Source organism: Staurois parvus, unplaced genomic scaffold (genome assembly GCF_062004578.1).
Source record: "Staurois parvus isolate SC_StPar_1 unplaced genomic scaffold, SC_StPar_1.0 ptg000748l, whole genome shotgun sequence".
NCBI classification, from domain to species: Eukaryota; Metazoa; Chordata; class Amphibia; order Anura; family Ranidae; genus Staurois; species Staurois parvus.
The window spans coordinates 741,389-764,592 of record NW_028318544.1 but is presented as its reverse complement, the minus strand read 5'-3'; the positions used below and the strand labels follow the sequence as shown (position 1 = coordinate 764,592).

Below are 23,204 nucleotides of genomic sequence, written 5' to 3'. Positions count from 1 at the left end.
CAGACAGTAGAGGAAAGCAAATCCGTATGCAGCATTTTAAAAATATTTTTTAAAGTTGTGCTAAGTAATTGAGCACATATAATAACTATAAAATAGGCGGTGTCACGTACCTGGTTGGGGAGCCTGATGTGGAGAGGAGGCATCCTCTTAGGACTCCCGCTTGGAGCCCCTGATAGTGGGAACAGAGGGTGCAGAGCCAGGAGTGGCACGAGTGCCGGGTAGGTCTGGTGCTGGCGGCAGGTAGGTGAAGACCCAGGAGATCCGGATGCAGGTCAGGTGTGGATGCAGGAACATAGGTGCAGCAGCAGGCAGGTATGGCAGCAATCAGCATGCAGACTGGGACTTGACACAGGAGCATGGATGCAGCAGCAGGCAGGTATGGCAGTGACCAGGATGCAGGCCGGGTGCAGGACCGTGGGTGCAGCAGCTGTTAAGTATGGCAGCAATCAGGATACAAGCCAGGTGCAGATACAGGCAAGTAGGTGCAGCAGAGTCAGACAAGCCGGGTCAGGATCAAACGAGCAAATCAAGTACAAGGGAGCAGGCAAGCGGATAGTCAGGGATAGCCGGGGTCGGTGCAGGTGGAGTTCTTTCTTAGTCAGGTCAGATCAGGATACAGGCAAGAGAATCAGGTTATGGAGTGCAGAATGTTATAGACTAGAAGGCATTGATTACACTGTATTGCAAGCTTAAATAGCCCGCCTTGCGGTGACATGTACCCTACTGCGCATGCGCACTCGCAGCGCTGTGGCTCGAGGGGATCCGTCGCCCAGCTGCACGGCGACAGGATCCCTGACAGACTCTTTTCATTTGGCTGGAAAAGTGGAAATTACAGTGCAAAGTGAAACTTCAGGACATCTCTTTTTTTCCCTACTTGCATTAGTCTAGCTTGACTCATAAGTATCCATAATCTGAAAATCATTGTCGTAGTCGGTGCAACATGCAGTGATTGCCAGTGTTGTCCAGATGCTGCTCCAATGGCTTCCCCTCTGCCTACTAAACACAGGGAGTCAATTGCTCAGTCATTCTCTGATTGGACAAGGTGGAGATCGTGCCTTCACTTGCCCCTCTTCTCCACCTTTCCAGTCAGAGAATGGCACTGAATACTATAATGATTTTCTGTATCCCCAGTGGCCCTCCAGATATTGATACTTACATTGAGACAAGCTGGAATAAGGCAAGGGTCAATATACAGATTACAATGTGACTGAACAATCACCTTTAGATTTACCAAAGCTATGTAATATGAGGACCTAACTAAACCGTGCAATCAATTTCTACCCAGTTGGTTAAGCCCTTGAAGTACATCATGGGTCTCCAAACATTTCAGTATGAGGGCCACATCATATATTTTACAAATATTTGTTGGCTAAAAAAAAAAATAGTTTATGAATGAGTGATCCTTTACATCAGGGTCCCCATCAGATTTCCCTTGCATCAGAGGCCTCCTTACATTAAGGTCCCCCATCAGATTTCACTTACTTCAGGTTACCCATCAGATTCCCCCTTACACCAGGGTCCCCATCAGGATACCCCTTGCATCAGGGTCCCCATCAGATTTCCTTTGCATCAGAGTCCTCCTTACATTAAGGCCCCCCATCAGATTTCCCCTTCTTCAGGGTACCCACCAGACTCACCCTTACATCAGGGTCCCCCATCAGTATACCCCTTTTACCAGGGTCCCCCATCAGGATACCCCTTGCATCAGGGTCCCTCATCAGGATACCCCTTGCATCAGGGTACCCTGTCAGGATACCTCTTTTATCAGGGTACCCTGTCAGGATACCCCTTGCATCAGGGTCTCCATTAGAACCCCCCTTTATTAGAGTCCCAATTATAATCAGTCTTACCACTGTAAGGGGGAAGAGTTTGGAGACCCCTGCACGTCATTGGTAGATCTAATTGAGATTGTACAATCAGAATTTAATGTGTATGGTGAGCTTATAGTGGTTCTAAAGTCTAAATGTTTTTTACCTTGAAGTTATACTAAATACGCATTGTTTAATTTACATTATCCATTCTCTTCCGGCATTATAGGGGTGATGGCACTGTAATTATTTAAAATTAAAAATAATAATAGTAAGAAAAAAAAATAAATCCAGGTACCTTTTTCCTAATCAATATATATCACATAGCCCAGCTCTATCCCAACCTGTCTGCATGAAAGCATAAGCAGGAGGAGCTTCTAGTCCTCTGCAGCTGGGCACATGTTCAAAATAAAAGCAGCCTTTGGGATACAGAGTAAAAATAAATAATACCAATAAACAGTATTAACCCTCCAGAGGATTTACCCCTCTTCCTGACCACACTATTTTTTGCTGTTCGCTCCTGCACTATTTCAACTGGTAATTGCTCGTACCCAAAACCAAATTGATGTCCTTTTTTCATACAAATAGAGCTTTCTTTTGGTGGTATTTGATCACCTCTGCGGTTTTTATTTTTTGCTCTTTATAGACGTTATAGCGTCTACAAACTATGGTATATATATTGGTATTTACGTAGCTTTCACTTTCTGACTGCCTATCAAATGTCTTGAGGTGCTAAAATGCCAGGGCAGTACAACCCCCCCTCCAATGACCCCTTTTTGCAAAGTAGACACCTCGGGGATTTTGAAGATAGGCATGTTGAGTCCATGGAACATTTTATTTTTTGTCACAATTTTTTTTAATATGACAACTTTTATTTTTTGTTTTGCACAAAGTTGTCACTTTAATGATACATTGCTCACACATGCCATGGGTATATGTGGAATAACACCCCAAAAAACATTCTCCTACTTCTCCTGAGTATGGGGATACCACATGTGAGAGACTTTTTGGCAGCCTAGCTACATACAGGCCCCCAAAATCCAATGACCACCTGCAGGCTTTCAAAGAGCACATTTCCTCATAAGACTTCCCCAATACCTATCATAGTTTCAGAGGCCCTAAAACGCCAGGATAGTACAAACACCCCCCCCCCCAAATGACCCCTTTATGGAAAGTAGACACTCCAAGGAATTTGATAAGAGGCATAGTGAGTATTTTACAAATATAATTTTTATCACAGGGTTTTGAAAAAGAAAATAATTTTTTTTGTTTTCTCTTTCTTCATTTTCCAAAAACGTGGCAACAAATGAGATCTGCAAAACACTCACCATGCCTCTTAGCTAATACTTTGGAGTGTCTACTTTCCTGTAGCTGCCACCCAGCCGCAGTACATTGCAGGCGGGAAGCGGTTAAATTGGCATACAAATATATATTTAAAATCAAATCTTTATTATTTGATGTCAATAACATGGTGTGGGCAGATTTCTGTCAGTCACATGCCGTGTCACACCCCTCCAGCCTGTTTCCTAGGATAAGAGGGAGGTAAAGCCACCGTTAATTTATATATAATATCCCGCCCCCATTGTGTTTGGCTGGTTAGTGGGCATAGGGAGGAATGTTAATAAAGAAAAAAAATGCCATTAGAAATAGGTGTAATCACCATATCATAGATATTCCCCAACTCACCCAATGTTAAGGTGTGGATTTTAAACCAAATAACATATGAAAAGAAATTAGCAGCTGACAAGAGCAGACCTGCCATAAAGTGGTATATTACAAATCCAATGTGGAGTAATAATCACTAAATTAGTGAATGCAATTAGGATTTATTTAGATCACATAGATCATGGAAAGGTTGACATTATAGCATGGTGAACAGTTTTCAATCATAAAAATACAATAAAAAATGTATAAAGACAAAAAACGTTCTGCGTTCTCCACTTAGCTGCATGAATGACTAATGAGCCAGATATGATACGCAAAGACTACTTCTGTATTCATCAATGGAAAGTCCATGTAGAAAATCCAGGAATAAGGAAATCTTCCATATCAGAATCTGTATCCTTTTCAATTCCTCTGATAAGGTAGTATTGGGCATAGGGAGAAGTGGGCTGTCATTTCCCACGTGTGATTCTAGTGTCACATGGGCTGCTCACATGTGATAGGGAGGAAATGCTCAGCATAGAAACTGACTGCAAACTGAGCATGTGCAGTAGCTGCCAACACTGCTTTGCAAAATCCCCAACTGTAGTGGGGACATGGACAGAAGAGGGAGATAGAGAACAGCAGGATCAACCAGGATCAACCAGGTTTTTTTGCTGAATACAGACATTAAATCCCATAGTGACTGAGTATGAACAGCATGTACAGACAGTTTTAAATGACATGGGTTTAGTGATGCTTTAATGTATTCTCTTCATTAAGGTAAAAAGCCCAAAACATTCCTCTTCCCCCCATCCCTACACAATTAACGGACTCTTCTCACTGATCCAGCACTATCCCAGATGCAGCAATGCTCTCCTCTTGTTCTTGTCTCACGAGACAGAGCAGCAGGAGCTTACATCAGTCAAACTTCTGTGAGGAGGGAGTGGACTTACCAGTGCTGTGTGTGTCTATGGACTCACACAGCTTGGCTCAGGCACTAGCCCACATGGGCGTCTCTTAGCACAGCACTTGTAGACGGGGCACCCAGAGGGAGGAGGAGTGGACAGTGCCAACTGGGGACTGCCAAAGAGGAGATAAGGGACCGCTCTGCAATTGTTTTATAATTTAGCCCCCCAAGCAAAGCCTGCAATATCACTTTAAAGAAAGCCTAAACTTTGAAAACTAAAGCAGGCATCTTTTTACTACAAAAGAGACCTGTCTGGAAGGTGGCTCTTTAGGGGTGTAGTTCCTCCCTAACAATTCCAAAAAATGAATTCATGGTGTTGCACTTTCAGCTAGGATGAGGTAGATGCTGAGCTCCGCAGGTGTACTACAGATGAGAAGAATGGACCATTCACGGACCGTACACCGGCCTCCGCCCTCATCAGCACAGACCTGTCACTACATCAAGCCAGGCAAATGAGCATCCCGATCACTGACAGCTAGGCGGACAGCTCCGCCCCCAACACGCCCCTTCCATATGACAGCCAGTCTTGGGCTCACGTGATCCAGCGGCTCGCAGGATAATCAGTGTACCGGTGTGATCCCGCTCTCCCCCGTAGGATTCAAATGGTACACGCCACACAACATACGCAGTATAACCGTACAGGACAATGGCCGCGGCGGGAAGGTCCCCCTGTCCTCATGGGCACAGCCCAGCCGCTCACGTTCAATGCCATCCCCGTTCCTGGCAGGTCACATAAAGGCAACGCGGGAAAAGAAATGAATTCAAGAGTCATTACCCCGCCCACTTTTAATAGTCTCCCCTCCCTCTGTCTAATCGATGGTACCGCCCCCTTTCTCCGCTGTGTTTCATTGGCCGGTTTTACTCGCCTGACCCCGCCCAGGTGTCAGCCGTGCTCGTGTGTCCCCGTATCCAGTAGAGAGGAGTCCGGGCGGAGAGGGAGCGATCCGGAGCCGTTGGCTGTGTGTGTCCGCTGTTGGTTCGCTATAGCTGGGAGGACGCAGGGCAGTGGCCGGGGAGAGAGCCCCGGGGGATGCTGGAGTTGTGCTGGCCACCTGCCGAACCACTCTCCGGATTGTAGAGAGCTGCGTGTTCCCGGACAGAGCTCAGGATGGCGGCCAGAGCCCGCAGGTGAGACTCCGCTCCCAGGTGTATGTGTGTGATCGGGGGGGAGGGGTACCGGGTGATGGCCGCCCATGTCATAGCTAAGGAATGCGTGCGGGACTTCCCAGCCGCTGATCCTGGAGAACTACAACTCCCAGCACTGCGCAGCCACAGCTGATCAATCATAACTGCCAACTGACACCGTCTACCAGCACCGCCCCCTCCCCAACCGGTCCGTGTCTGTTCATTGCGATATGATCACCATCCGTGATACGGAACACGGACTTATCTTCGTAATCATCCCAAATATGGGCGGAGGGGATTGTAGGTACAAGACCGGGGCAGGATGGGGACAGTTCAGGGATCAGCGTCCCCAGAGATGTCTTCATCGTGGAACAGGGGCTGGTGTCACTACAAGTTCCAGCATGCCCTAGAGGAGGACCTGATGAGGTCTGTAATACTAAAACTGGTGGTCATCACATGTTTAGGTTCAGCTCCTGAATCCCAAAACATCTCTGTACTGGTGTAGGGTCGTGTGTGGACACATCTGCTGCCTTCTTCTAGAACATACAATCAGAGCAACCTGCATACTCTGTCTACATCATATTAATGTATTAATGGAGTGAGTGGCAAAAAAGGCAATTTATACGATGTCAAATATATACATAAAGTGTGTGTGTGTGTGTATATATATATATATATGTGTGTGTGTGTGTTTTTAATTGTGTATATTTATCTATATACAGTATAGGTTTGCTTTACTAAAATTGAAGAGTGCAGAAGCTAGTGCAGCTGTGCATGGTAGCCAATCGGCTGCCATCTTCAGCTTGTTCAATTAAGCTTTGACAAAACCTGGAAGCTGATTGGTTTCTTTGCAGAGCTGCACTAGATTTTGCACTCCTTTTTTATTATTATTATTATTATTATTATTATTATTATTATACAGTATTTATAAAGCGCCAATAGTTCGCTCAGCGCTGAGCGCTCCTTAGGTTTAGTTAACCTCACATATGTATTATATATGAATATTATGCTATGTGTATATAAATATATTGTATAAAAAATAAATATATATATATATATATATATATATATATATATATATATATTATATTTTTTTTTGTATTTGTTAGTGTACAAAGGTGACAATGTATATTTCCATTTCATCTATATAGCAGTCACAAGGTGTTTGCAGGCTGGATAATGTTGAGCTGTTTCCAGTATTTTTGTATTTGTGGTGGGTAATCTGAGTATAGTTGATACTAATTATTTTGTAAACATTTTATTTGTCATGGTTTCTGTTGATGAGATCACTTTGTATTATTTTTGATATAACAAGTTTTTGATTTGTAGCTTTTTTTTTTCTAAGTGTAGCTAATCAGATCAGAAATCCACCAAAAGATTTACACTGTACTTGAATACATTAGTGTATTGTACAGTATTTAGGTGTCATCTGTAATGTGTCTTCTATGTTTCCATTTGTATCCTGTACAGTAGATCTCAGCTACTGATTGGCAGTCTGATTCAGTTCACTTTAGTGCGGTCTGTGGTTAAATATATGTGGGAAATTAGTGTTGTTTCTTAACTACAATTGATACACTTGAATTAGATCCGACAATGTGAAACATACAGCTCTTGTGTACAAATGTCATAGCTGAGCTCATCTCTGTAAACACAATTAAATCTGATGCCATTGCTCTTGTGCAGCCAGCAAGACACCACTATTAATAAGACATCCTGATTGCTGCAGACTCCAGTGTGTGTGTGTGTGTGTATATATGTGTGTGTATGTGTTTGTATAAATTTCACATTTTTTATTCTTTACTGTATATTCTGCACTCCTACAATGTAAAAAAAGTACTAGAGATAAGAAAGGAATATAGTTAATTTCCTAAATGATATTTCAAATATTATTCACAGTTCTCTCCTTGTCTAGAATGTCCCCCATACTCCGAATTCTGTATATCATACTTCTGTTGTCAGTTCTAATTCATTGTTTGCTGGAGATTTTTTGAGTTATAAGTTCATTTCCCACCTTTGCATTCATTTGGGACAGCACAGTGGCTAAATGGTTAGCACTTCTGCCTGGCAGTACTAGGGTTGTTGGTTCGAGTCCCAACCACGGCACCACCTGCCTGGAGTTTGCATGTTCTCCTTGTGCCTGCATAGGTTTCCTCTGGGTACTCCAGTTTCCTCCCACACTCCAAAGACATGCTGGTAGGTGAATTGGATCCTGTCTAAATTGTCCCTAGTATATGAATGTGAGTTAGGGACCTTAGATTGTACGCCCCTTGAGGGTTAGGGACTGATGTGAATGTACAATATATATGTAAAGCGCTGCATAAATTGACGGCTCTATATAAGTACCTGAAATAAATAATTTGTGAAGGTGTATATCACTTGTTGGGGGCCATCTGTTAAGCAGATTCATATTCCCAGATTGTTCAGCCATGGGTAACACATTTTGTTTAAAAACAGGCAGGTAGTTAAACTTGATGCTTTACTGCTCAGCTGCAGCAAGGGAGCTGGTTATAGGTTTTGTACAAGGCTTTTCTGCTGCAGAGAATAGATTGGCTGCACTACAAATATTATACTAGATGTTTAGAGGGGGTGCAGATAGGAGGCTGGTTACCAACTTTGCATTGTAATGTAAGATGCCAAAATGTTTTCAGATGGGAGTGGTGCACATGCATATAATTCCATTCACAAAACTAAAACATCAGAATAAGGATACTTCTTTTCACCAACATGGCTGTTCTTTTGAGTCCAATGAGATTATATATTAACTATAGTGACATAAGTGCATACCCATGTGGTAAAGCTTTGTGAATTAAGTCCATTTAAAGTATAACCAAGAAAAAAAATATAATATATTTATTTTATTTTTTGTTAGTTTTGGATAGTTGAGATGGATTCAAATTTCTTCCAGTTTTTATTGCTGTCTCTGTCCCTGTTAAGGAGATTTACCCTCCTTTTAGATGTCCTTTTTAACTTGTGTTTTGTTTACTGGCAGTGATCATTAATATTTATTGGTCAGAAAAAAATGCTCAAAATCTTGTGTATAGTTGACTCCAAGAATGAACTGAACAGTTGGAAGGACTAGTTGGGAATGTTCTATTATTCATCAGACAAGGACATTGTGTGAAGGTGTCTGCTGACCAGGTCCGGTTCTGTACATGGAGGTTGAACAAAGTCTTGCAGTTTATATTACTGATGACAGAACACTGACACATGGAGGGGAGCGTTAGTAAAACTGGTGCACTCGGAATCTGGTGTAGATGTGCATGGTAGCCAATCAGCTCCTAACTTCAGCTTATTCAATTAAGCTTTGACTATAAAACCTGGCAGCCGATTGGTTTCTATGCAGAATTGTACCAGATTTTGCACTCTCCAGTTTTAGTAAATAACCCCCATTTTGTTCTTCAGTATGCATCACTCAGGAGAAAAGTGATATGAACATCTAACTGACCCTTAATGAAAAATCAGTTGATCTGTGTGAATTATGAATTGGTCCAATTACTTACAACCAATAGGTTAATTTTTATTTGCTTCTTTCTAAGATAAAATAGATGTTCTACTTACCTGCAGCAGCCCTCTAGCTCCTATTCTGGGGTCTCCTGGTGCTCTCTGCTCCTCCATTTCTGAGTGTCCCCATAGCAAGCCGCTTGCTATGGGGTCACTCTTGCTGGTTTGTTCCTGAGCTAAGTTGTGGCATCTCTAGATGCACACAGCATGACTGAGCCCTGTCCCCCTCTCGGCTAACAGGATTTGATTGACAGCAGCAGGAGCCAATGGATCCTGCTGAAGTCAGAGCCTCCTGTGCATATAGGAAAAGGGGAGAATAGATGTTGCAGAGAGGACATTGCTGGATCAATAGAAGATTCCGGTTAGTGTTTAAGAGGGGGCGGGGGCTGAGGGGAGCTGCTATTTGAAAGATTTTTATATGTTAATGTAGAGAATGCATTGAAGTGTTACTAAACCCAGGACCCTGCATTCCCTATGTCTGTTCTACCAGTCAACAGAACATGGAAGTGCAATTATTTTAGCAATTATAAACTGCTAAATACCTTTTCTCATCAGCAGCTAGAGTAGTCTTGTGACTTCTATCTGTGTTCAGCAGAGCACTGATTAATCTTTTAGATTAAGAGATTTCATTCTGCTCTGACTGTCCTATGAGGCTGCATGACCCCTGTACCCTGCCTGGACAGCTCTGATTGGCCCTGTGCTGATCATATGCACCCCCCTCCCCAAAAAAAACCCTCTAGCAGTGCATACCAAGCTGAGCATGTGCAGAGTGTCTCCCAGGGCTCTGTTCTGTAAGCAGATAGATTGGGGACTGTGGAAGAAGGGGAGGATCAGAGAAGACAGGGTCAAACAGCCTTTTTATATAATGCAGAGGATTAACCCCTTAGGTTCCACAGTGAGTACAACAAGCATGCTTTACTGCATATACTGACTGATTTTACTGTTGTGAGTTTAGTAACACCAATAAAACCCCTTTTGCCTTTTAGAAGCACTTTAATTAAAAAAAGTACCAATTGTATTAAAGCAGAGCTATATTTACCTTCACTCCAGCACTGTGGTGTCTAGAAGCTCTCCGCCAGCCACTGATATGTTTGGCTGGTACCATTTTCATTGGTTGGGCTGAGATGAGGCCACTCCCACACAGTGCAGGCGTTTATTCATCTCAACAATGCTGAATCTGTATACTGCGCTTCATGTGTACAGTTTATTGTACAGTGCGGGCAGACCAGTAAAAACTTACATGCAGAAGAGAAATAGTGGGGTTGATTTACTAAAGTCTAAAAGACTGCACTTTGCAAGTGCAGTTGCTCCAGAGCTTAGTAAATGAGATGAAGCTTCACTTTGCAAAGAATACCCAATCACATGTAAGGAATGTAAAAAACAAACAAACAAAAAAACCCAGCATTTTTTTATTTAAGAAATCTGAAGGCGCTACATGGAAGGTTTATACCAAGAGATCCCCTTTTATTTTATGTTTTTACAAATTTTAGTTCTTCCTACTATAATTGATGAAGCGAGTGTGTGAACTCATTTTTACTTGATCATTTTTCTGATTCTCTTTTATAGTGATCAAAATTATTCTTCAATAGTGTGTAATTTGGTGTTTGAACTATGAATCCACACTTACCACCCAGCCTTAGGGAAGTTCCTTTGCAGGCATCAATGCATGTGCTGTGTGCCATTCCACAGAAAGGATGGTGTAATGTAACACAGCTACTGAATAAGGTGTGTGTGTATATGGTGTGTATGTCATACACCCTGGAATGTTATTGCTTGTTTGACTACCGTGATATGTGGATTGGCCTGAGTAGCTGCAGCTGGTCTGCCTTAGCCGTCTATAATTCACCTGTCTACACAGAGGTTACATAGACAAGTCCATCCAGTTCAACCATTAAAGAAATAAAGTTATAATCCTATACACACAGTTGATCCAGAGGAAGGCAAAAAACCCCCCAGCAAAGCACGATCCAATTTGCTCATGCAGGGAAAAAAATTCCTTCCTGGTCCCTCGAGAGGCAATCTGATATTCCCTGGATCAACTTTACCTATAAATGTTAGTATCCAGTTATATTCTGTGTATCCAAGAAACAATCCAGGTTTTTTTAAATCAATCCACTGAGCTGGCCAGAACCAACTCTTGAGGGAGTCTATTCCACATTTTCACAGCTCTCACTGTGAAGAAACCTTTCCGTGTTTTGGATATTAAATTTCTTTTCCTTCAGATGTAAAGCGTGCTCCCTTGTCCTCTGTGATGACCTCAGGGTGAATAACTCTACACCGAGTTCACTATATGAACCACTGATGTATTTATACATGTTGATCATATCCCCCCTAAATCTCCTCTTCTCAAGAGAGAATAAATTCAGTTCCTCTAATCTTTCCTCATAGCTGAGCTCCTCCATGCCTCGTATCAGTTTAGTTGCCCTTCTCTGTGCTTTCTCCAGTTCCCCAATGTTCTTTTTGAGAATTGGTGCCCAAAACTGAACTTTTATATTCCAGATGAGGTCTTACTAATGATTTGTACAGTGGGGAAATGATCTCTCTCTCTGGCGTCTATACCTCTTTTAACCTCCCTAGCGATAATCCCAAGTGTGGCTCGGGGTCAATTTTCAGTACCAAAAGTGGTAACCCCAAGTCACGCTCAGGATTACACTGTATTGTAATTTACCTTGTCCTGCGATCTCCTGATGTCCTCCCGCTGTGTCCTCCAGCTGATGCCGGCATCCGTCTTCTGGGTTCCCTTCCCTGTGAGTATCACGACGTGAGGTGGCGGAACCGGCGGGAGGTTAAAAAAAAAACCTGACATACACACAATACATTGTAAATCTGTATCAAACCATTTCACCTCAGTTTTGTCCCTAATGCTGTGTCCAGTGCCCTGCTTGCACTTTCTGTTCTTTCTGCCTGGAAACTTGAGAACATCCATGACATCCAAAAAGTGTTCCTTTTAGGTCAAAAGTGGTTTTAGACCAGCTAGAGAACAGCGATGGTGAATTAGAACCACTTGCAGAATTGAGTGATAATGATTTGGGGGGAAATTCATCATCAGACCCAAAGTGATGACAGCGACGATTCTGCGACTGAGCTCAGTGATGTGCAAACTTGGTGCTCTATTTAAAATTTCAGTGTTTTTAGCTTACATTATTTACATTATTGAATTTAAGTTTTTATTATTTTTATAATTCATATACAGTATTATAATTTATGATTTTGTGTTTCAAACTTTCATACTTGGACAGATTTCAGTGAGTTATTCCTAAGAATTACAGGCCTACAATATAAAACAAATTTCCATGCAAAATAATTTACGGCTTTGACATTCAAAAATATTGACATAATTAGACCACAAGGGAGGTTAATACAAGTGAGGATTTTGGTGGCTTTAGAAACCGCAGCTTGGCATTGCATGCCATTATTAAGCTTATGATCTACCAGATTCCCCCAGTTGTACCCCCCTAGTATGTATGATGCATGCATATTCTTAGCCCCCACGTGCATAACCTTACATTTATCAACATTAAACCTCATTTGCCACATAGTTGCCCAATTACACAGTGCATTGAGATCAACTTGTAAATTGAAGACCTTCCTTAAGGACGTTATTCCACTGCACAGCTTGGTGTCATCTGCAAAGACTGAAATTATATTTCTAATCCCAGACCCTATATTGTTTATAAATATATTTAACACTAAGGGTCCCCACACTGAGCCCTGGGGTACACCACTAACAACCCTAGACCATTCAGAGTATCAGGGGTGTGGAAATGTTTGAAAAAACTACTTATCCAGGGACTAAATTGGTGTCCCAATCTACTTGTCCAGATAAATTTTTTTTTTTTTGTAACCACAACCGTATTGAAATCTGAGTAATGTCGGTGGGGCTATTAAAAACAAGAGGCTTTATGGCGACTTAAACATGTAATATTTTTACCATTGCGCTGTTTTTCTCCTCCTTACCTCCCTTCCTGTCTCCCGCACCGCACCCGGGGACTAGCAGGGAGGGGGGAGACCTTGCAGTGTGAACGATTGGCTGCTTGTCAGGAAAGGGTGGGTCAGGGCTTATACTTTATCCCTTTCGCTGCCAGAGCTGTTTTTGCACACATTTAAAAAAAAAAAAAAAAATAATAATTTTAGGCCTGAAGATGACATAAAACCCCCAAACATTATGTAATTTCTGAAAGCAGAGACCCTAGAGAATAAAATAGTGGTAATTCCAATTTTTTGTCACATGATTTTACCACAAAATTTTAGTAAAAAATTACAAGTTAATTTTAGGGTACAAAAAAGCAATAAATGACCCTATTTTTTTGTAAAATATGAAAGATGAGGTTGCAGCGAGTAAATAGATATCCAACTTGTCAAACCTTAAATTTGTGCGTGCTCATGAAATGGCGATGAATTTCAGTACTCTATATTTTCTATAGGTTGACACTTTTTTAAAGCTCCTTATAGGTCACTAGTTTAGTGTTAGGCTGGCCATACACTATACAATTTTCTGCCCAATTTCCTTTAGATTGCCCTTCAACTATGTAGTGCAAGAGCCTACCTAATTGGATACAATTGAAAGTGTTAGGTTTGACCTCCTATTATATGGTTTTTGGTAAATCCTAAACCAAAAATCTCCAGAAAATTGTATAATGTATGGCCAGCCTAAGTGTTACGGAGGAGGTCTGGTGCTAGAATTATTGCTCTCATTCTGAAGTGTGACGTGTATGTATTGCAATTGACTGTTTCATGCATAGGTGCCCTAGTGTGTGTTTTCACTCTTGTATGTGGGGTTGGGGGGGCCTCAATATTTTTTGGGGTGGGGGATGGTATGTGTTTAGGTGTAACTTTCATTTTTTTACTTTTTGTTTGTTCATCACATTGGGGACAAAGACCACATAGATGAGTTCCAGCAAGAACTCATCTATGTGGTCTTTTATTAAACTCTCCAGTATCTTCCCAACTATAGAAGTTAATGTAACAGGTCTATAATTACTTGGTAAAGATTTTGCCCCCTTTTTAAATATTGGCACCACATTGTTATATGGACATTTGTAATAAGCTCTGCATGGTTTGAGATTACCAGGTCCAGCAGAGCATCATTCCTAGTTGGGGCTTCTATGAACTGTACCATAAAATGTTGTCCTGTAGTAGGTTTAATAAATGTTGCCCTTTAACTGTTCCTGCAGTACCATTACTCCAGTCAATTTCCAGGTAGTTAAAATCTCCCATTATTATCATTATCCCAGCCTTTGCAGCCCTTTTGGTCTGTGCAAGGAGCTGGTGATACCCTGATGAAGTCACGTTACTAGTGTGGCGTTACACGGAGAGGAACTTCCGGTACGCGGTGACGTCATTTCCGGCGTGAGCGCCATTTTGGTATACGTTTTACTACCAGTGCAGTACACCCATAGCATGAGGTGAAAAGCTGTCATTATATGGAGCAACCATGAGTGAGCAATCATTATTTTTGTGAATATTTTATACATATTAAACATGATTACACTATGGAGGATCTTTTTGCTTTATTGATATGATCCTTTTATGGGAGAGTGAGCGGTATTGCTGTTACCTGTGTCTGGAGGAGGTCTTAAAGGAGAGGAGTAAGTGCCACCATTGATGGGATACAATGAGTCCTGTGATGAACCAATACCTGTAAGGATCAGGGAGTGATCCTAAAAGCGAGCTGACCCTTGTGGTCATTGTAAGGAGGTGAGGGGGCATTTTGGCCACTTGAGGCTTTACACTATTGCTGTGACCACGGATACACTTCATCACTTACACAAATTCGTTGTTGGAGCACGTGTTTGTTTTCAGCAATTTTGGACATTTTGTGTATATATATTTTGTGCGTTTATGAACAACTATTTACACTTTTTTTATATGTGGACATTTGGATGTGGTTAAGTGTGGTTTGTGGCACTTTTTGTACAGGTTTATATCCCCATAGTAGGGGATTCACTTTTATGTATTTGCACTATTGTATTTGTGAGTGTTTGATCCCTCAATTGTGGATAGGGGGGATTGTGGAATTTTTTACCAATTTTATAGGATTTATTCCTTTTTTCACATTATCACTGTATTATATTTCACCATTAGATCCTGTCAGGATCATATTGCTTTATATATAATAATTTTTTTGAATTAATTTATTTACATTTGGATCTATTTATTGTGTCTATAATGCTACACTATATAAACCATTCCACCCACCAATAAGGACTGACCCCTGTCTGATCTGTATGCCCATTATAATCTAATTCACCTTCCCCCCTCGATCCTAGTTTAAATACTCCACCAGCCTCCCCATAAACCTATCCCTCAGCACAGTAGACCCCCTTCCACTTAGGTGCAAACCATCTCTAGCATATAGGTTGCACCCCAATGAAATCAGCCCAGTTCTCTAGAAACCCAAATCCTTCCCTCTTACACCAGGTCTTCAGCCATGCATTGAGTTCTCTAATCTCCCCCTCTTTCCTGAGTTGTGCATGACACAGGTAATATTTCAGAGAATATCACCTTGGAGGTCCTTCCCTTCAACTTGCAGCCTAGTTCTTTTCAAATGATTCTATGCCTCCATCTTCCATGTTTTCTGTCATTGGTTCCAACATGGACCAAGAAAGCTGGGTCATGCCCAGCCCCTCCCAGTAACTTATCAACCCGGTCCACCACATGCCAGACCCTGGCACCAGGGAGACATCAAACCATTCGATTGAGGTGATCCTGGCCACAAATTATTCTATTGCTCCTTCTGATTATAGAATCCCCTACTACCACCAGCTGTCTAGGCTTTCCTGCACTACCTTCACCTCCCTTACTAGATGGTCTGCCCTCCCAGCTGTTAGGGATAGCAGTGACATCCAGGGCTGCCACCCTTGAGCTTGCCACCCCCACATCTTCACCCAACTTGGCAAATCTGTTTGGGTGCTCAAACCCATGGCCAGCCTCCCTTTTTCTGTGAACCCCTACCATTCCCTCTCGTTACAGTAACCCATCTTCCTACCTTATAATCCTGATTAATCTCATTAGCTACCTGCTCAGAGAGCAGAAGACCCCTTTTCAAGGTTGCCGTTTCTGCCCAGTGTTGCAACTTGCTCTTCCAGATCTCTAACGCGTGTTTCCAGAAGGTCAACGTGCTCACATCTGTCGCAGTGGTATCCATCCTGGAGCTGTTGCTCCATTGTTGCATTCATGCTGTACACTGTGCACTGCACAAAACCTTCCACCCTGCTAGCACACAATATCCCAGTTACAATATTAATAGGAAATATCAGTTGTCACTTACAGGTTAGTAGACTCCTGTTACAATCTCCTGTTTTCCACTCTGGTTTTTTTTAACTCCACTTATCAAATGTCCACTTAGGCTAGGTTCACATCTCCGCGTTTCTGCGGGCTGCGTTTTGCGCGGGCATGAGAGCCCATTCATTTGAATGGACTTCCGTGCCCCGGGACACTCAGGGAAGAAATCCCCTGCACTTCTTGGGAAAACGCAGCCCACACAGGAACCTCGGTTCCCAGTATGGTTGCGATTTCCAATGCGGGCGGCGTGCCATTAGAATTAATGGAACCTGCCCACATGTCCGCATTCCTCTGTACGGGTGGTGCACAGCTTTTTGTGCGGATCCGCAGCGGACCTCCCGCATAGATGTGAACCAGGGGTTAGTCAAAGGTCCAGCAAGCAAAATACAGGCAAGCTCAGAGTGAGCTCTACAGCAAGTTATATAGTACCTGTATCCCGTGACCAATTAACCCCTCTCCTTAATTAACAGAATGAAGGAAGGCCAGGAAAGGAAGAACAAAAAATGGTATTTAAAAAGTGATTTAAAAAAGTAAAAGCTTTTAGGAAGACCCAAAGAAGAAAAAACAACTACAAGTACCAGCAGTCAAAAGTAAAACTTTTTCACTCTCCACTCAAATTTCCCACTCTTTTTAGCTATCAGCCAGCAAAAAATGCCAGGTTTCATATGCTAACTTTAATAAAAGGTGGGCTGTTTCTGTACAGTATGCAGGAGCAGTGTATGTATCATTCATTTCCACTAAGTACAGGAACACACATTGTGCACTGTGGTGTGCTGCTTTTCACTGCATTCTAATTAATGGGCATCTTTAATGCAACGTGTGTTAATGCGTGTTTATTAACCACTTTCTGACTGCCCTATAGCAGAACTACTGCTGCAGGGCTGTGCAAAATCACGTGTGTATATATACGTGATTTCGTATTTCCGGGTATGGGGCGTGTGAGCGCGCCTCCCTAGCCGCACCGCCAGTGGCGGCTACAGCTGTCGATCACCAGGTCCCAGGCGGAGATTCCCCACCGGCACCCAGCAATAGTCACATATCACTGGGGAGAGACCTGTGTGTAAATAACACGGGTCTCTCTCCTGCCAGTAGTAACATACTGCTGTGTATTTCTCTGCACAGCATAGAAATACACAGCAGTATGTCTCCCTAGTAGAACACACGGTACACTTCGTAAAACAGAACAGTTAACCCTTTCATCACCCCAGAAGGACACAAAGTTCATTTATGTACAGCGTTGCATGACTACACAATTGTCAGTTAAATAATGCAGTGCTATATTGCAAAAAATGGCCTGGTCAGGAAGGGGGGTAAATCCTCTGGAGGGCAAGTGGTTAAAGGAGATGCATAAGGTTCATTAAAAAAAAAGCAAAAAAAAAAAACATGCATACTCCCCTCCATGCTGCAGTATCAGTTTTAAACCCAAGAACGAAGTGATCACATGACCACTGATTGCTCCATTCTAAGTCTTTTCGGAGTGGAGAGTGGTGACTGTCAGTCACCAGGTCTCTGCTCTGCCCCCCAGTGCTGAGCTGGAGAGGTGGCAGGTGCGTCTGGCTCCTGCTCTGTCATACGCTGAGAGCCGGAGCCAGCTGTCAATCAGGCAGCTGGGTTGATACTGACAATATTGTCGGGATACTTGTGGAACCTGGAGGCATCAGCTGACTGTGTGCTCTATCCCACTGGTGGGTGATTCTGAGTCACAGGAGAGCAAATGTAAGTGCAATCCTGTGACCCACAAGAGAAAATAGGCCCTAAATATCAACTTGAACTGATATGTTCTCTAAAACAGGCTTTACATCAATGAAGCAAGGCGAGAGCTACTAAAATGTGAAACCTGTTAGTTCTTTTGCTGACTTAAAAAGAGAATGCAATATATACTAGACTAAACCAAGAAAAAGAGAAAAAATGTATATATTTTGGTCCTGTACGTGTAAAAAGCCATTTCATATTCCCTTTAAAGGCCAACTCCGGGAAACTTAAAAAATTATGCATTGCAGTAGGGTTGCTCCTTTAATTGCTCATTAGGTCTAGGGGACATAGAAAAGATCTATTTACCTGATCCTCTGCTCCTCCATGCCGCTAAACCAGCCTCCGCACTTTTTTTTTTTCCTCTGCTCCCCAGCTGTCTAGGGTCCTTATGCTCTCTAGACCAATGCAAGGCCCATAGCCCTGCACTGGATGTGATGCCAGAGTCACTAGAGCATGGGGGAGCACCATCTGCGGGTATGGAGGGTCAGGTAAGTTAAAGTGTAAAAACTCTTCCCTGGACTAAATTAACAATTGACCCTTGCAGTGCAGGTATAGCCCTACTGCAAGGGATCTTTTTTATGTTTTCCGGAGTTGGACTTTAAGCCCTACTGTAATATCTTTTTACTCCATGCCATATTTATAATTCTAAATTTTTTATTCAGTTATAAATTGGGGTTTATTAGAAAAAAAATTTGTGTAGCTGTTCTAGTGAAACTGCTCATACAGTCGTTCTGTGCAAAAGGGGCAAAAAAAAGTGTGCTCCTACTATTTCCTCTACTGGTTAAATATTTTTGATAGAGTGGTTTGGGAAAATACCACGTTATGGTCACTAGATGGTAGTAAGTAGATTTTATTTATTTTTTCCCAAACCACTGCATTTTGTGAGTGAATAACATTCGACCTCTAGAGGAAATAGAACATTCAATTTTTCCCTGTTTGCACAGCATAAATATGAGTGGTTTCTCTGGATGAATGGTTATGTAATTTGTTTTTATTTTTTGTTTTTATTTTAAATGAATTTATTATACAGGGCTATGTTCCATGATAGCAACTTGTTTATTACACACCGTTGCCTGAAATTCACACAGGTATGTTGGAGATGTTGAAGTGTAGTGGTTTGTGACCCTTGGAGTATAAATCTGTTTTACACAAAAAAAATCACTGAGATTACAGGTGTCCTCACTGCCGGCAATAGAGTGGAGACACTCTAATACAGGAGGTGTTACTAGCCAGATCACCAGGCGAAAACGCAGCTTAAAAAGAGAAAAAAAAACTAATGCAGTCACCACATCTAATGATTGGTTAGCTGCAATATATTACGTTTTTGGGTTTAAGGGCTCATGTACACTGCAGCTGATAAACTCACATTTAGCCCCTGAACTCACCCTAATGTTTTCCTATGTGTCCATGTACACATTGTTTACAGTTGTTTTACAGGCAGTTGAGTTTACAGTCATTTTTTGACCGCAGAAAACTTGCGTTCAGCAGTAGATTTTATCAGCATTTCAGGCACAAAACGCTTGTAAATGCTGCTAACTGCGTTTGTAGGCGTTTGCGTTTGAATTTTTTTTTTAACTCTGCCATTTCCAGATGCTGTCCAGAGCCTTTTTTCATCATGAAAAATGCATGCAAAGCGTTTTACCGGTTCTCATATGGACCTGGTACGCCATACTTTGAGGTTTTGCATGGAAAAAAATATGCTAGACACTGCTGCAATAATTTCTGCACATAAATGAGCTGGAACACATCCAAACACCACAAAAAAGACAGCTAATCTCAACAAATACTGCTCTCTGCTTCTGCTCTTTCTCTCAACATGTCTGAAATAGTTAATTTTTGACTGTTTCAGTGCATTCTGGGCATTTTGGAAGGTCTTCTGAGGTTATCTTAACTGCCTCCTGCCCGCCATATAGTATTATGACGGACCTCCCATTCTCACCGTGCATGCGCGGCTCCGGCTCGGTCATGTGATCAGCTGTGTCCGATCACAGCTGATCACATGTAAATGGCAAAAATGCCGGTTATCGGCATTTCTCTCCCCACGAGCTGTCACGCTGACAGCTCGTTAGGAGAGGAGAGACGGTAATCTGCATTCCTCGGAGGGGACATCTACACAGATCATCAGCGTGCCCTGATGATCTGTGTAGCCCCAGCAGCGCCACCTGTCAGTGCCAGCTCTGTGCTCATCCATGCCACCTGCCAGTGCCACATCAATGCCACATGTCAGTGCCCACCTGAGATGCCTTTCAGTGCCGCCTATCAGTGCCATATGAGTCCGGCATTTCAGTGCCCATCAGTGATGCCTGTCTTTGCCTATCGGTGCCTCCTCATCAGTGCCACCTATCAGTGTCCATCAGTGCAGCCTCATTAGCGCACATCATCGAAGGGGTAAAATCACTTATTTACAAAATTTTATAACAAAAACTAAGAAAAACATTTATTCAAAACTTTTTTTAGTGGTTTTTGGTTTGTTTAAGAAAAAATGAAAAACCCAGAGGTTATTAAATACCACCAAAATAAAGCTCTGTCACAAAAAAATTATAAAAATGTCATATGAGTACAGTGTTGCATGACCGCGCAATTGTCATTCAAAGTGCAACAGCGCTGAAAGCTGGAAATTGGCCTGGGCAGGAAGGGGGTATATGTGCCCTGTAGGCTAGTGGTTAAAAAAAACTCTTCCAAACACAAACATGCATAAACGTGGTATGCAAACGCGGCTAAACAGATGGCTTTTTAACCTACGTTTTCCAGCAGTCAGTTTCCATCGTTCAGAAGTGTCCCGTGTACATGGGGCCTAATACTGCCTAATGGAAAGAGGACTCTGAGAGGATGCACAAGACTCCCAGCAGCTCAGGAAACATATAGCTTGCTTTGCAGATTTTTTTTAGAGGAGCACAGAGCCAGTGATCTACCTATGCAGCAGGCTGGGCCTCTATTAGTTTAGATATTAGTTTAGATATTAGTTTAGATATTAGTTTAGATAGATGTGTATGCCAGGACTATCATGGCAAGCTGGAGGCAGGGAGGAATGCAGCCAGAACAAGGTGTCACCCATTGCCTAGGATAGCATTATGTCTCAGTACATAAAGATGGTCATCTGTCCCACCAACCACACCATCCTCTTGTAGCGGGTGAATTATGAGGTCCAGGGGCGGACTGACAATTTGAGCACTCAGGCACTGCCCGGGGTCAGTAGGGGGCCCCATGAGATGCCCCTGGTACCTTTCATTGGCTTTTTCATAGGCTTTCTTGGGTGTGGGCGAGGATACAGGTGCCCCATGATCTCCTATTGCCCGGGGGCCCCATGAGTTGTCAGTCTGCCCCTGATGAGGTCTCATACTAACCAGAAAGTCTTCATGTAACTGCATGGATGGCTTATTAGCAAGGGTTGCCCGGAACATTCCTTTAATAGGTACCATGCTGGTAGTCATTGCAAGTTTCTGCTTCTAGCCTTTACACCCGAGAAGCTCTGCGACTTTCTGCATATCCATTGCACTGACTGGTACAATTGAATAAAAATCTGAGAACTGTCTTCAGTATTCTCTATCCTCCTCCTGGCATCTCTGCAGTCCTGGCCGCCCAGTCTCTGGATTCACGGCAAAGGAATGTAGGCTGGAAAATGTGACTCTATTGGACAAACCCTTGATATGCCAGAGCTGCTTGTATTACATAACAGGGGAGGCATTAACTGTTTCCATGCAGGCGGCCTCTGAGTGAGAATGTAGATTGGCTGACATATCTCAAAATGTAGACATTGCATGCCTGTGCGTTTGTGACAAAGGATCCCATTATTCCATTCCTATAAAAGTTATTTCTTAAAACAGGTTTTATTTGATGAGCATGGGGCTTTCCAAATAACCTTTTTAGTTTTGTGCCTACAGTGCTGTGAAAAAGTATTTGCCCCCTTTTCTGATTTTTGATTTTTTTCTCGATCATCAAACAAATTTTAATATTACACAAAGATAACCTGAGTAAATACAAAATGCAGTTTTTAAATGATTTCATTTATTAAGGGAAAAAAAGCTGTCCAACCTGCCTGGCCCTATGTGAAAAAATAATTACCCCCTGCTGCATAACCCAAGTGCGCCTGAGCTTGAGGTCACAAGCTGATGTCTGGACATTCTCCTTCAGGATTTTCTAGTAGAACGCAGAATTCATGGTTCCATCAATTATGGCAAGTCGTCCAGGTCCTGTAGCTGAATGCAGCCCCAGACCTGCGGCAAACTGCATCGCACAAAGAAGGTCCTGCTCCTTTTACAAGCTTTGTGTGATGCAGCAAAATGACTGGCACACAAACCTGCATTGTGCGCTTTGCCACAATTGCAGTGCAGTTTGGAATGGCTGGCCGAATCACTGCGAATCCATCTGTGATCCCAAACTGCTCAGTGTGAATGGGCCTTAGCCCTCTGCTAAAGAAAACTGAAATATAATTGTGCATAATTTCCAGGAGTTAGAAGCTTTGAGCTGAGTTCTACCTGCTGGCTGCATATAGGGCTGCAAAAGCTGCCTAGCCCATACTGTCATTCCTGCACTGAGAGGGGAGAGAGCCGCAGGAATTTCAAATCTCCAGCTTTTCCTTCTGTGGCAGCCTGGGATCCATGCAGGGAGGTTTCCCGCACTACTCCTGTGTGAACTCAGGCTATGACCAGCCTGGGTTCACACAGGAGCAGTGGGGAAACCGCATGCGATTTGGACTGGAATTCAATTCCTGTTCAAATCGCATGCTATTCTTTGTGGTGCAATTTGCGTCCGTTCGATTGTATTGATACAAATCGCACCGCAAAGTATCTTTTCAGGTATCGGTAGCATTTTCAGGAGTACTCGGTATCTGTGCATATCAAATATATTAAACAAAATAAAATTTATTTCTTTTTTGTTTTGCCATAAACAATAAAAATATTCATAATATCATGATATTGAGTTGAATTTCTTTACTCACACATACACACCAATCTGCTGTTTGAAAGTCAATGGGATATATTATGTAGCAAGTTAATATGCTGTTCCTGAAGTTGATGTGTTGGAAGCAGAAAATATGGGCATCTCATTTTGTTGTGTATAGAACTGTCCGCATGCCCATACTGACCCGTGTCCACAGCCAAAAGTACCTGCAATGGTCAAAA

At 42.5% G+C, this 23,204-nt stretch overlaps 1 protein-coding gene across 3 annotated transcripts in view; it reads left to right on the top strand.

Annotated features, from left to right (window-relative positions):
* Window positions 1–5,318: 5,318 nt before the first annotated feature.
* The window catches only part of MYBL1 (MYB proto-oncogene like 1), a 73,769-nt gene continuing 55,883 nt past the window's right edge, over window positions 5,319–23,204 (top strand). For all 3 annotated transcript variants that reach the window (XM_089654266.1, XM_089654265.1, XM_089654264.1), the window contains exon 1: window positions 5,319–5,547. In XM_089654266.1, coding sequence (XP_089510392.1) covers window positions 5,528–5,547 — 20 coding nt within the window. In that variant the 5' untranslated portion in view covers window positions 5,319–5,527. The remainder of the gene's footprint in view (window positions 5,548–23,204) is intronic.